General features: G+C 41.9%; 1 protein-coding gene across 1 annotated transcript in view; it reads left to right on the forward strand.

Annotated features, from left to right (window-relative positions):
* The first annotated feature begins 9,852 nt into the window (after nucleotides 1-9,852).
* Nucleotides 9,853-15,763, forward strand: part of slc12a2 (solute carrier family 12 member 2) — a 54,954-nt gene continuing 49,043 nt past the window's right edge. Inside the window, exon 1 of the mRNA XM_070850418.1 lies at nucleotides 9,853-10,850. Coding sequence (XP_070706519.1) covers nucleotides 10,266-10,850 — 585 coding nt within the window. The 5' untranslated portion in view covers nucleotides 9,853-10,265. The remainder of the gene's footprint in view (nucleotides 10,851-15,763) is intronic.

The following is a 15,763-nucleotide window of genomic DNA, read 5'->3' on the forward strand; positions in this document are numbered from 1 at the left end:
AGGTTTCTGATAAAAAATGTCATCCTGGTCCTCATTTTTGCCATTTTGACCACCAGCACCATCAGTTATGATAAATAATGCGATTAGAAATGAAAATAGATATCTCAAAACTGTGTATTATTGCTGTAAAACTACAGAGGACACTTAAGGGGAAAATACACAACAAAATGAGCAGGAAGTTAAGGGAAATACATTATGTACCAAGAGGATTACTGCATAATCCAGCAATAGGATTGCAATGGGTCCAGTTCACAATGAGCAAATCCAGTAGGAGGTCCAGTGAAATGTGTCCATAAGAATGTCACACTCTTTCAGTTTCAAGCTTTGGCCTGTACCTGGATCTATGTGTTGCTGTAACACCAGCTCCACTGTACATTTGGGAATTAAGAGTTTGGTATGGTCCCCATGCCAACCCCCACACAATCCCTTCTGTGGCTGTGTGTGCATGACAGTTACTGTGAACTAACACACAATAACTGTGTGTTATTGCAACCATCCTTGCAAGAGTTGCCGATGCTGTAAAAACACTGTAGAGATGCTGTCAGCAAAAAAAAAAAAACAGCAAGCACACAGAAAGACTTCTCTGGAGGACTATTTTAGGGCATTTTTTCCTTTTACTGATAGAGATGCTGGAAAAAGACAGTGGGTGGCAAACAGTAATGGCAAGCAGCAAAGGATCCCAGCTGGAATCAAACCAGTGACACTGCAGAGAGGTGGTTTGTGTCTTCACCACTGGCTACCAGTAGGGTTTCTGCCATTTCTGTTATCTCGGTATAGCAGACCATTGCCATGTATAACAGACTATAACTATGGATGCAGTACGGATTGCAGAAGCAGTAAAATCACTTTGTGTCAGTATGAAACGGTGTAATTAGCTTTGATAAAGTACAGTGAGTGATGGTTGTTATTGCAAAACAAAACCCTTCATTATGATTCAAGACCTGCACCACCCTGTTGGGGTTTGTTTTGCAGTAGTGACCGGCTCGCTGTACATTATCCCTTAGGCAGGCGTCACAGGTGCTATGGAGTGGTGACGGGTCTGGAATGGGGTTCGGGATAATGGTGGGCAAACTACACTCTGCAGTGGGATCTATCTAAATTTAGTATAGTTAGTCACCTGGGCCAGTTTTTGATGTTTCTTTGTGCCACATATGTGCTGCCAACTTGTTGTGAATGTGTTTGCTTGTTTTTTTTGTCCATTCTGTAATGTTTTACGTACTTTTCATAGCGTTGAGCTCTCTCAGCCCCCTAATGTTTAATTTCATTCCAATCATTCTAAAATCTTTCACCATATATGGAATTAGCTGTGTGTCGGTCATGCAACAGACAGTGATTATCAATGGAGGAATGCTGGCTTCACCCAGTCCTGACTGTTAGGTGTAACCATGTTGTTAATGACAGCAGCTCCAAGGTGTTGTGGTGATTGCTGAATATTTGTTTAGAATGACAACATTTGAAGGATTGTTACCACACACCACATACAACTATATCAGTGATCTCACCCACAGGTGTCTGCTGAGTGAATATTTCTGCGGTTTACCTTTTTGCAAATGATATGTAAAAACAGTATTTAACAAAGGAACTTTAAAACCCAGAATATTTGATCATTTTAAATCATTTTTGAATGGAAATATTTTCAATGATAAGCTCTATTTTTTCTGTAATCACATACTCCCTTTTAACTGTTTTAATTCAAATGATAGTATTTGTAGTGTAGTAGTATTTTAGAATACTTGGACTTCAACTGTTTGGATGAACACAAATTGAAGTAGCATGTTAAACATACAATACTGACTGAAACATTCATTTCATAAAAATAAAAGCATTATATTAAGGGATATAGAAAGGATAATAATAATAATAATAATACATTTTATTTATAGGTGCCTTTCAAAGCACTCAAGGACACCATACAACACACAGATAAAAACAAACAGTGAAAAGAACAAGTTAAAAGTTAAAATAGTTTTAAAAGGGGGGGAGATCTGCAGAGTGATATCACAGTGAGTAGGCTTGTTTAAACAGGTGGGTTTTGAGGTATGATTTAAAGATGGTCAATGTTTTGATGTTCTGGATGTCCGGTGGGAGGGAGTTCCACAGGCGGGGGGCAGAGCGGCTGAAGGCTCTGGACCTCATGGTGGTCATACGGGCAGGAGGGATAGTGAGGTGATATTCTGTAAATTTGCCAACAAATCTCATGTGCAGAGCCAAACCAACGCTGAACGTGTTTACTAAAAAGTGTTGTGAGTGCGTCAGAGCCTCCTCCCTCTGTGCCACAGAGCTCCGCTGTTGTCAAAAACTGCTCAAACACGTCAGTGAGCCACACTGTTGCACTGGGTGACGTGTTCTTTCATTACATACAAGCATACATCCTGTTGCCCCAAATAATCACTAGAACACCAAAGGTGGATTCATCGCTGAATAAAGCTCCCAACAAATGCACTGTTTCCTCTTGTTTGAGTAACTCTATGTTTGTGATCGATGTCTTCAGTAGCAACTAAAAAAAAAAAAAAGAGTTGGGAACTCAGAAAGTAGTAGACACATTAGACTTGTGTATATAATGTTTCTTTTTGTGTATATGAGGTTTTTTCTGTATATATTATGCTTATTTGATTTTCTCTTTCTTTGACTGTGTGCTTTATTTCTGTCCTTTGAGCTGCAATAACAGCGAACTTTCCCCACTGCGGGATCAATAAAAAGGTTTATCTTATCTTTTATCTTTTATCCAGAATAAGTATGGTGATTATGAGGAAAAACAGCAGACACGCTGTGACTTGAAAGTCACAGCAGCAGCTCTTCCTCAATGCTGCCACTTTCCTGGTGTAAATCACACAGGTTGCTACACAGGTGAGTCATATTGAAAGGCTGAGATGATATTTCACCAGTACTGGTTTTACACAGTGTTGTATTTTAACCATTAATACTGTATATTATATCTATTTGTGTAAAATGTTTTGTTACATATTAATACACATCCACTTTTCTGTACACTTCACTCGTTGCATTGTAACTAGTACCCAGCACTTTCATTATCTGTCATTTTCACCTTCCTCTGCTTCCTTTTGTCAATTGTGGATTTCGTTTATACTGTATGATGATTTTGGCCATACAGTGTTTGAACGTATTATCTGTATTCCAAAGCTCCCAGGAACAGTCCGACGCTCTGTAGCAATTTTAGTGTAGAAGTCACAATTAGAATTGCAGGTCACACAGTGCCCTTGAATCAAGATGTAAGTGTCAAGGGTCTGTCTAGTCTCCAAGTCTCTGACGTTGTAGTGTTTCCTGTGATTTTTCCTGAGAAACTTACCTCCTTTCCTGTGCTCCAGGTCTCCCGTCTCCACCAGACTCGCGCACCCCTCTCTGGATCTTTGTCTCCTGTTCCCTCTGCTCGCTACCAGGACTCCCAGATCTGAACTTAACAGATCAAATACAGAGCTGCACGTAATTTAAACTATCAGGCCAATTCTGTATTCTGTATTCTGTATTCTGTATTCTGTCTTTCTACTCACAGGCCTCACATTATGACCAGCCAGGTCTTCAGATGGCAATCTGCATTTTAGAACCCATTCATCCATCCCTAGTCAGGATGACTCCTATAGGCCATCAGCCTTTTTGACCTGCGTCATGCTCCGTGGGATATACTGCTCATGTGTTCTGGGAACCCACCGTAGGAGGTTCATGTGGTTTTTATGTACCACTGGAGATGCAGACTGACGTTGTAGTGTGAAGTGAAGGGGGATAGACATGTCACTGTGTTTAATATCCCTGTGCTGTATTGTGCTTTGGGGGTGAAGAGTAATATGACATAAGAGGAAACGGGAACACCACATGTGCTGTATTGACATCCTCCATGTTCACTTTACCGACAACTTGCGTTGACAAATTCAAGTGTTTGCACGCAGGCTTTGAGAGGCTCGGCTTGAATGAAATCATTAATTAGAACTAATTAAGAGATGACATGGATTATTTATGAGGGGAATCCAAAATGATGAGGAGGGAGGTCCTGAGTGTCACTGTGCACAAGGGAGATATGAGGAGAGGTAGGGAGGAAAGATGAGAAGGAGAAAGAAAAGCTGAAAAAGTAAAAACCCCATCCACCCAGAGATGGGCAGTGTTGCTAATAAATATATTTAAAATAAACATTTGAATTGAATGAATTAAATAAATAAATGAAAATAGATGGACAGATGGATTTGATAGATAACTTTTTGCCTATTCTATCAAAATATCATATTGTCCATCTATTTTCATTTATTTATTTAAAGTAAAAATACAGTGTTGCATGTTCCAGTGTATGGGCAGTTAGAAGAGCACAGGATTGAGTGAGTGAGTGTGTGTCACAGTAATGATCCCCTGCTGTAGAGAGCAGCATTAACTGGATTAGCAGTCCTCCTGGCTAATGAGCAGGAGCAACTATCTATCTGGGGGGTCTAACCTTCCACACGGCTGTGAACAGATACAGCAGAGTCTGTCACAGTGTGATTATCAGCATAGCACCCTGCTGCAGTACAGGCAGCCAGCTAGACCAGGCTAGGAAACTTTAAACCTGATGGAGGATGGCATGGAGCAGCATGAGCTCTATTTCTGTGTACTCATGTCCTACTTGTGGTCTATTCCAGCAATTTAGAATGTTTCCTGTATTGTCCCCTCTAACATACATAGTTCTTCACTCATACTCGTGTATTTTTTGCATTCACATATCCTATATTGTAATGAACAAGTTGATGTATATGTGTGTATATGTCAGCAGGATGACAGTAAAAGAATAGTGTCACTGTAGAGAAATGATATTCCACAAAAAAAGCCGACTACATGGATTGTCTGGTTTGAGAGAGACTGCTGGTTGAGCGGAACTCTCTGCACCAGCGAAAGCCAAAGTACACCAAAAAAAAGTCGAGAAGTGTGCACAATATATAGAGTAAATGTATAAACATGTTACAATGCATGTATGTGAATAGAAAGGCTGAAAATATATGTATGAGGGAAAAATTGAAATATCTATGTTATTGTTCTGTCTAGTCTCCCTTCATTCCCCGTTTTTTTTTCTGTTTTCCCTCTTCCCTTTTGCCGTGTGTGTGTGTGTGTGTGTGTGTGTATGCAGAAGATCAATCACCTACAAACCATTCAGCTACATTCACTACACTCATCGCCAGTTTGTCAGTTATCCCTCAGTGGTATAGACACTACAGCCAAAGGTTTCTGTGTGTTCCTGTGTGATTTTCCTGAGATGCTTACCGTTACTGTCCTGTGCTCCAGGTCTCTCGTCTCCACCAGCCACTCACACCCCTTTCTGGGTCTTAGTCAGAACTCCCAGATCTCCAGCCTCAGCCTGCCTTCCACTGCCTGCCCTGTCTCCCACTGCTAGGAATCTCCTTGTCAGCCATACCCATTCTCTCTCAGTAAAACCCTGTTTACAACTCTCCTTCGGCTTTGTGAGTCTGCGTTTGAGCCCAGCCTAAGAACTGACCTTAGCAATTTATTTGAAACAAAAGTACAGTGTGTTTACTGTAGTCCCAGGAAATTTGTTGGTGGGCCACACACAAACTGAGCAAGAAATGCAAAGAGAGAAAAAGATAATCCCACAAAAACAAGAAATTTACAAAACGACATTGAGCAGTGCCCTAAAATAGTAGAGTGGATTCAGGACCAGCTAGTGAGTCTAGTGTGAAAACATTAACAACAGGGATAATACAGTCCAGGTTTGGCAGGATTACTTTGTGCAGCTCAGTTTTATGCTAATGCTTCATCAGAAATTTTAATATGCTACTTTACCAAAGCACTCAAAGTATTTTGCTGTCCTTTAGGGGAAACCCAATACATACAACCCACGTACATCCATGGACCCCAGGGGATTTGGGGATCAATAACTTACCCTCTGACCTTTCCTTGAGTGTTGTCCTCAGGTCACGCAGTCGTACCTCGAATTTAACAAATGTTACAAAATATGATGCAACAGTAATCACACACAGATTTTGAAAAACCTAGAATAAGGCTGGGGTAGCTGCTTAATGTGGGCCGAGTCAAACATTTGACACGCTTGCACTTTTTCACACAGTAGTGAGGGGAACCAGGAGTCGCCTGAATCCTACATCCACCTCCTCACCTGTTCCTGTGAGCTCTGACCTGTTCCTGACCTGGTCTCTAGTCTTGGATTCGTGTAGCTGTTTGGACTGACTTCCTGTTACCAAAATGTTGTTGGTGCCCCCCTGAGCTCTCTTCTTGTACCACCAACATTCCACAATTTCTACTTGTGCGCAAGCAATATCACTGACTAATGGGAAATACAATATATTTATCATGACATTTATTGACTTCTAATTGTACAAAACACATTTGTGACACTTACGTCACTCAAAGCTTCTTCAGTTTCATCTGAAGTTGTTTCCTCATGTCCACACCCATCTCTAATGGAACCGGCTGTTTGTGGGTTGTTAATGTAGTAATAACATTATTCATGAGTCCCAACTCTAATTGACTGGCAGCCCCTTTGGCCCCCACTCCTTCCTTTGACGGAAACAACAGCTGCTTATCCAGAGAAAGGATCCTTATCAGTATATAAACAAACTTGGTTAAGAATTATTTACACACTAAATAGCATGAATTGTTCCCTATGTGAGATGATGTGGAGGGTGTGGTCAAATGGTGCGGCTCTAGTTTCAGACTTTTACAGCAGCTCCGGTAACATTGCTGACAATGGAATCAAGCACAAGAGGACATTATACTACACTATCTTTCCATGAGCAAGACAAAGCTTTCAGATGTCAAATAAGAATATTGTAGTAAATGTGATTTTTGTGTCCAGCAGAGATAGGGTTGGATTAATAACCAGGCAAAGCAAGCAACTGCCCTGAAGCCCCTGACCCCCAGGAGCCCCCAAAGCCCTATAGGGTCACTAGCAACTGTTGTAGTAGTTCAAGAAATAAAGTGCAATATCAACTGGGTGCATTTCTACATTTTTACTTGATGCTGTGGCCTGTCTTGTGGATGGGCCACACAAAATCAGTCATTGTTCCCACATCATGCTTATTCCTACATATATTTCTGTTAAATCAAATTACCAAAAAATCAGTCGACGCAGAAAAAAAATTGAGAACATGAAGTTGGCAGGGTACAGAGAATGGGGCCATTAGCAATGTGCAGGGAGATAGTACGGTGGCCGGGAGGTGCAAAACAATTTTACAATACGAGAAACACTTTTACAAAGCTGGAGACAAATTTACATTTTAGAAAACATTTTTACAAATCAGAAAACAAAATTACATTGCCATAACACATTTACAAGTCCTGAGACAAATTTACATTTGAGAAAACAAATTTACAAGACGTGAAACACTTTTACAAACGCCGAGACAAATTTACAAGTGACTAAACACTTTTACAAGCGGCCGAAACAAATTTACAAGTAACTTTTTCAACCGGAAAGGGAATGTACCGCGTTAATCGGCTCATATGTTCGCCACAAAACGGGCAAAAGACCGCTTGACTGCCGTCCATCGTGGGTCGCCATGAACTCCTTATCACTTCCGGTTCTACTCGACAGTTGGTACATTCCCTTTCCGGTTGAAAAAGTTACTTGCGGCCGAATATCAACCGGAAAGGGAATGTATCAACTGTACAACAACTGTGTTTCACGTCTTGTAAATTTGTTTTCTCAAATGTAAATTTGTCTCAGGACTTGTAAAAGTGTTTCTTGTATTGTAAAATTGTTTTGCACCTCCCAGCCACCGTAAGATAGAGTATAGGTCTAGTACAATCCCAACAAAAGTGGAATCGCTTGGAAACTGTGAAAACTCTAAAAACAGCTTTCCTATATTTTAAGTCAGACTAAAATTGTATAATTGGAGCAGATTTTGATACCAGCTGTTCTATGATGAAATGACATTTCTTGCATATGTTTTGGTTGTTCATCAACAGAAACATTAAGGCGCTGACTTGACTCTGTGTCTTATTTCTCTTTTTGCTTGTTTTATATTGTGCTTGACTGTTGTGCATGTGTGTGTGTCCTGGCTAAATTATATATTGTTCTGTACAAATGTGTAATATCTCATTTCTAAAAAGACAGCCAGCAGGTGTGTTACTCTTGTTTGATATGTTTTTGTCCCTTTTTTAATCCATTGTTTATTGATTACATGTTGGCGGCCTTATTTGTATGAAAAAGATTGCTTCAGTCTGTATTTCATTGGCTGGCATTACTGTGACACTAATTATACTGTCAGCTGTTTGTTTGCATAGCTGGATTTTTCATTCTGATTTGGAAGTACTTGTTATCACACACTCCTTCTGTCCTTGGTAGCAATAACAATGAATGCATATGACATCAAAACTAATATGTTGACACAACGGTTGTGAGCCACAATTGTATGTAGTCAGCTCTGCAGTCTACACTGTTTACAGAGCAACACGCGCTTTACACTTAATTCTGAGCTTGTTCAGCCTTCAGGTTGGCTGTAAGATATCCATAGGAGTATTAAGGCACTTGGTATTTACAAAAGCTGTGCAAAAAAAACCCAAACTCTATAATTCATAATAAAGGTCTTTGTTACAATATCACGACGTGCCATGCATATCAAGTCACTGAGCTATCCCTGGTCTAATTTGATTTACCACCAAAACAGCCAAACCCAATTACTGTGATTCAATTTGTGGGAACAAAGTGGAGCAATGATGTCTCACAAGATATTATTATAAGGTCAGTGTGATCAATAGGTCGGTGTACCATCATTTCAGGGGAACACTGGTCCTGAAGGCCCCTTAAAGTGACTTCTGCCTGATATTATGATAAAACGTAACAAATTTAGACTCATTTTGTAGAGTGAAACTTCTTGCAACAGCAAGATGATGATGGAGAATGGAGTTATACTGTACAGCTCCAAAGTACAAACAAACTACACTACACTACGTGGCCACCACTACAGCATTAGCTGGGAGGTATCTAGTGTAACAACCTCCACTCCTCTGGTTTCTTGGTTTTATGTGAGATGTTGGGACTTGGCTGAAAAGATTGTCTCCCACTCAGCCTCAATTAAGTGAGCTCCAACAATGATGTTAGGTGCTGAGTCCTGATCCCAAAGGTGTTGGTATTGTCCTCATGTTGTTGTCAACTCAGACATTGGGTCCTTCTACTAATTTTGTATATGAAATTGCACTATATTAGATTCTGTTCAATGGCAATTTGAGTCAAAATTACCTGGTTAAGTTATCTTTCCTTTTTTTCTTATTCTGATAGGCCTACTTTTTTACATGTCAAGTCAAGTCAGTGTTATTTATATAACCCAGCAGCACAAATAACAATTTTGCCTCAAGGGGATTCCCGATCTGTACAGCATACAACAACCTCTATTCTTAGACCCTGGATTCAGATAAGCAAATACTCCTCCCAAAAAACTCATTCATAGAGAAAAAACTTGTGTTCTCTGTGGTAGTGATGATGTGCTGGGGCCGAAGACATAGGTGTGTGGAATCAAATTCTTGTTTGTGCCCTAAAAGTGCTAAAAACACCATGGTGTTAACGGTTGGGCCCTACAGTATGGAAGCAAACACTGTGAGGCCACATGAAACCATGCAGGAAGCTTCTAGACAGACAGACAGACAGACAGACAGACAGCAGCGCACACAAAGAGTATTGGTGAGCCTGTTGGTGCAGTTTCACCCCCTCCCTCCCTCTCCCTCCCTCCCTACCTCGGCCCCATCTCTTCCTCCCATAGGAGCCTAATAACGTCACGCCTACTGTTTGGGTATTGTGATGTCTTCTCGCGACATTTCCGTCCCACTGAAAAAAATAGACGCGATCGATGACATCTCGCGAGGTCCCCCTCAGCGGGAGCCCACCCTTCGGTGATGCCGACTGCAGTGTGTATAATAGCGGCGGGGGAAGCGCTGGGAGTCTAGGAGGAGCTGCGGCAAGGTCGACAACAGCATCCTGCTCTGAACGACAGACAGACCGTAAGGTGGACGGGAGTCCCGCGGCTCCGAGCGAGCGAAAGTAGTCAGGGGAATTTTGGATTTACTGCCGCGGAAGAAGGAGGAGGAAAGTGGCTTAAAGTTTCCAGCCTGTAGCCTCATGTTCCGAGGCGGCTAACGAGCTATCCTTCATTACTGCCGCTCTCCCTCCGCACTGCCCTGCGCCTTATCTCACTCTTCGGAGCGGCGTGTTCGTCCCTGTTTATAGGAAGCCTCCCGGGCTTTCACACTTCCTCTACTTAGTTTCACGGGCCATAACGTGTTTTCCTCCTCACGGTTTTCACGTCCATCGGGTTTTTTGTGCCATGTCAGCACCATCCTCCGCGCCTTCCGCCCCGGCAGAGAGCGCCGCGACGGAAAATGATTTTCTAACCCAGGATTCGGGGCTGAGGCCGCCCGGTCCGACCCCCAGCCAGAGCCGGTTCCAGGTGGACCTTGTGGCTGAGGCAGCGGGCGCCACTGAAGAGAAGTCCCCGAGCTCCGACGCCTCCACCACTGTCCCATCCAGCGATAAGGCCACTGCCTCCGCTCTTTCAGATGGTCCGGGTGCTGATTCGGGGGTCGGCGGAGAGGAAGCTAAAGGCCGATTCCGAGTGGTGAACTTCGCGGATCCGAGCGGAGCGGGGAGCGCGGCCTCTCCGGAGGCACCGCAAGCTGAGGGGCTGCAGAACGGGGACACGGTGATGAGCGAGACCAGCTTGCACTCATCCACAGGGGGCCAGCATCACTATCACTATGACACCCACACCAACACCTATTACCTGAGGACTTTTGGCCACAACACCATCGATGCCGTGCCCAACATCGATTTCTACCGGCAGACAGCAGCCCCTCTGGGGGAGAAGCTCATCAGACCCACCCTGTCGGAGCTGCATGACGAGCTGGACAAGGTAAGCTGCCACACATGGCTGTGGGAACACTGCCCGACACCGCCATGGCGGTTTGCATTTATTTTACTACTAGAATGAAACGTTGAAATGACCTTACAACGTCGTTAAGTGTTGTTAATGAAAAGAATGGCACACTGTGACCATCAGGTGCTCACATCCTCATTTCATCCCCGGACACCCCATCATGTTATTCCAGGTCATGGATACTGAGGGAGTGCACATGTGCAGCCAGAGACAACATGTGCTTTTCCTTGCTCCTACTAGGTCACAGCAGGCCAACACACTGCTCTGTGTTATTAGTAGCATTTGCAGAATTAAGTCTAAGACAGAAGCTGTGGCTGACAGAGTCTGGGTGGTGTCCTTGCAGCTTGGTTACCGCTGATGTTTTTGTGGTCCTCTTGTCAGTTAATTTACCTGGTGAACAATTAGAGTATTGAAGGAACAGCCGTTAGAATTGGTCAGGTGAGTCACTTGTGAATGGCAAATGGCCATTTTTGTTACAATGGGCGGTTTGAAGTGTGTAGTGAGAACTTAGTGGCCCGTTTGATGTTTTTAAAGGTTCTATTTAATTAGCTCCCACCTCATTTGTTGGCACACTTCAGTGGAACTGGGGAGGCCAGACCAAAAGTACACGCTTTATGTGGTCCTGGATGTCCACATACTTTTGGCCACACTTGTAGCTCTTCCTCAAGGGTCCTCAAACTAACATTATAAAGAGAACTAATCATTTTGAAATAGGCCAAAAGTGTGTGGACACCCATGTTCACACACCGCTGGCTGTACAGTGTGAGTGACGTAACAAAGATCTTGGTTGCATCACATGCACACATGATGTTTTCCTCTTGCAGGCAGCTGTGACAGGGACTTGAGCCCCTGTTTGATGTACCTAAATCATGCCCCATCATGCAAGTGTTCCGTCCAGGCAAAGTCAACAGCAGCTGACTTGACAGATTTAATTTCTCCTCTGTAGATGTTACTTTCAGTGAAATCAGCTGCTGCGTTTGGTCGGAAGGACATTCGGGTCACAGGGGCATGTGACGGCTCTCGACGATATTTTGTTGAAATAACCACAGGTGCCCTGATCTCTGATTTTAGTGAGTCATTTCAACTGGAGCACAGTGAACTGGAGCATGTTATCTGACCCTAAGCAGCCTTTAATTGTCAAGGTCACATTTTGATAAACTTCAAAGTGACTGTTGGCAGCCGTAGCCTGGCTAATGCATCATAGGCCTGATGAATTTGCACTGGTTACTCACTCTGGAATAGAGACTTATTCCAAAGCCTTTACTGTAAACATCTAGGCTATGAATAGAAGACATTCAAGAAATGCAGGACGTAATCTGTGGCTGCCCTTAACTTTATATCCCTATGTGCTTTTTCTAAATTATAAATGCAGTTCTTTGATGCAGCTCAAGCAGATGATTCTCATAACTGATAACAAATCTGGTTAAAAGCATGACTCAGAGGGGCATTGTGAATGTAGCTGCTTGATCTTGTCTAGTAATTAAGCCAGATCCCATAAACGAAGCCAATCTTTGTTTCAGAAGTTATTAGAGTTGTAACCAAGGAAGTTAAAGGAGATGGTGGATGCCAACTTCAATACGAGTTAGTATTGACAAGGAGTTTTGCAATGGAGAGATCTTGGCGATGAAGCTGCTGACTTTATTTCACTGCAATGTTGGTGTGCAAATTTGCTGCAGTGATTTGTTAGGTTGGATGTGTTATCAGACCTCTCATAATTCATCCACATGGGGATCACATTCATGATCGGGATGATTGAAGATGCTGACTTCATTTCCAGCTTCAAGTACTGAAGGTTGTTAAAGAAAGTGTGGTCAGATTCATATTCTTGTTCCTGACTTTAGGTGAAGTTCTTGTACACAACATTTGCAGAAGCTACAAAGTCTTGTGCTGGTGCTAGGTAACTTCCCCTTTTGGCACGTCTTTATGTCATCACCAGCGGTTGATGCAACGCATGAATAAATTGCCTGGCACTCTGCACTGCTTACATGTGTTTACTGCTTATGCCCCTGATGATTTGGAATGACAGTACTGCCCGTATCCTACAGTGTGAGTGGACAGACGAATGTACAGCTGTTCTTCAAGCAATAGAATCTGAATGTTGGAAAGTCAACCACTGCAGTAGACGCTATTTATTATTGTGTGGTGGCAAACGAATTTGTACAGACTTGACATTGGCATCAGTTAAGATAGATTTAAAGACTCTGTACCACACCACCATATAACAGACCAAACAGGTTTACTGTTCACTGTGATTGATGACCTAACTTAGGCAGGGCTCATGTCTCTGCAGGCTGATTTTCATAGTGTGCAGAAAATAGTAGAAATGTGTCTCAGAATGGTGAGAAATGCATATTGAAAAATGGACAGCCACAATATGGTTTGGAAAATGATGCAAGTACATTTGATTTGTAATAAATATAAGTAATTCTGAAATGCAGTGGTGTACTCCTTTTTAAATATGGTAGCGTAGTGCTATTTGGTACTTTGTTAAAGGCCCAATTTGGCCCAGTCTAAGATCACTGTACTGCCCCAGTGGTCACATGATGGTTGTCTACATGGCTCACATTCCAGTGCTGACAGCAGTCATGGACTGGAGCACTACACAAAGAAGTTGGCTTCATGCTTTGCAGTGGCACAAATGCAGCCAGTAGACTTTTTTAAAATAATGGAAACACTCAAACTAAATCACCAGGACAAATACTGGTTGCCTTTAGGTAAACTGTTTTTGCTCCTTCCCAGTTTAATAAATTTAACTTGCTAATTTAATACACTTCAGGTGGATTGAAAAATATATCTCAACGTCCACTTAGCTGCTCTTGAACTTTTGATCCTGTCACAAAATCTTCATTAGTGATGGAGTCTGCTTAGCGATCATGGAACTGAAAATGTCCAAATTAAAAAAAAAAAAAAAATTCTGAACATTACAAGGGCTGTTTCCAAGGTCAAGAGTTTACTTTGAACTTCATGCTGTCAGCCAAGATGTAAGAGAAGTCATAAAAATGGTAATAGTTTGTAGTATAATAATTAGTTGTCTCATGTCAAAGTTCCATGTGTTTCAAGTGTTAGTTGCCTCTTGCAAATGTAACAAATGTCTCTAATTGGTATTTGACCCTTCTTTTTGTCAGTTTTTAGACATTTGATGAATTGCTTCAATGTTTTTCTTGAGGGGTTTGTACTATTTAGTCTACCCATTATTAATCTGGAGACGGCCAAAGAAATCGTTTTAAACATAACAAAGGAAGTGATAAGATGTTCAACACAAGCGCTTATTATCATGGCATGTCATGGGTGCTTGTTTCTACCTAGAGGAAAGTGCTCACGGTCAGGATATTGAGGCAATTTGGAAAAGCATTGACTGGCCTACTGTTCACGGTCCAAGCCATCGTCAGAACTGATTATTATTAGTAAAGCAGTTATTGTTGAACAGTTTATCTAGCAGTAGTTAAGTGAGTAGTGATGATCCCACTGTCCTTTTTTTCAGTTATCAAATGAGTGAGCAGAAATATCAGGCTGTTCAAGGGAAGGCCATTGTGTGGAATGCCATGTTAACATTCCAGAGTGAGATATAAGGCCCCCCCCCCCAAAAAAAAAAAAAAGTCAGCAGCATATAGACTACATCTGTTAAGAATATGGCAGATTTTTTGCCTTTATCTTGACACCTTTTTCCACTTAAATTACCTTTTATACAAAGCCATCACAATATATTGTGAAATACCAAAAAAAGTGTAAGTAGACTTAAATAAATACTCATGAGTAAACCATTTCAGAGGAAAAAAAAAAGACATTAGATATTTGTAGTTTTTAAACTCAGAAATATCAACATGATTATCACCGGTAATGGATGGACTAATTGGTCTGGATGGGGCCATACATGCCGACCTACCTAGAAATAAAGTTACTCCCCTGAGCCATACTGTTACTACTGGAAATGCAGACTATTTAGCCAATCGATACACAGGAAGTAAAGTGAACGCCCAATGGATTATGCAAGTTGTTAATGTATTGAGAGCAGTAAAACACAACTAAGCAGAGGTGTGTCAGTTGTTCGTGAAGTTGGAAGTTGGCCTGTTGTAGGGTTGAATCTTGACATATCAAGGTCAAGGACAACACTGGTTTCTTATAAAGCTTTAGATTTACTTTATGTAGTTTTCATGTGTAAGATGAAGTGGAAAATTCTGTCTCCAACCCATCACTGTAGGACGCAGGAAGCAGGCTTCTGCTTATTGTGTTTGCTCAGCTCTGGGACCAGTGAACGCAATAAGTTAGAACAAACAGTGTTGGTTTATGGTTCTACAGTTGGTGGAGGAGGAGGTGAGACCTTTTTTTACGATTGACCCGGACTTTCATTGCATAAATTTGAGACTCGAACTCAACCTGTATTTTTACTTAATTTCATCTATTGTGGCTCTTTAGTTTTGCTGGCTAATGCAACGCTCTGGCCTTTTCCACTGGGCATTGCTTATCTATTGAACATGCAACACATGACGCATGCAAGTAATTGGCAGAGACAGACAGAAATGTCTTAATAAGTTGAAAATAACTGAACCCAGTGCAAGCCTGAAGCTTTTTGGAAGAAAATGCAACAAACTTGAACCTAGGGAGTTCCGGACTGCAGGTCATGTTTGGTTCGGTTTTTAATTAAGGGTCTTGAATCAAGTCAGACTTTAATTTGGCATCACCAGTTAGGTTTAGCTGAGCAGGGCTCAGTTGGGTCGGGTCTTAAAGACAGGCTGTATTCTGGACTGACTCTAGGTTGTCCAATATGTCCCTCATAAGCAGGATACCTTTCTTCCTCCAGTCAGTTGTATAATTAATGAAAAATAGTGAAAAGCAATCTCCCTTCCCTTAATCTCTGAAGCAGCTGATGAACTGTTTCCGTATCCATCCAA

This window comes from Pempheris klunzingeri, chromosome 19 (assembly GCF_042242105.1).
Source record: "Pempheris klunzingeri isolate RE-2024b chromosome 19, fPemKlu1.hap1, whole genome shotgun sequence".
NCBI lineage: Eukaryota > Metazoa > Chordata > Actinopteri > Acropomatiformes > Pempheridae > Pempheris > Pempheris klunzingeri.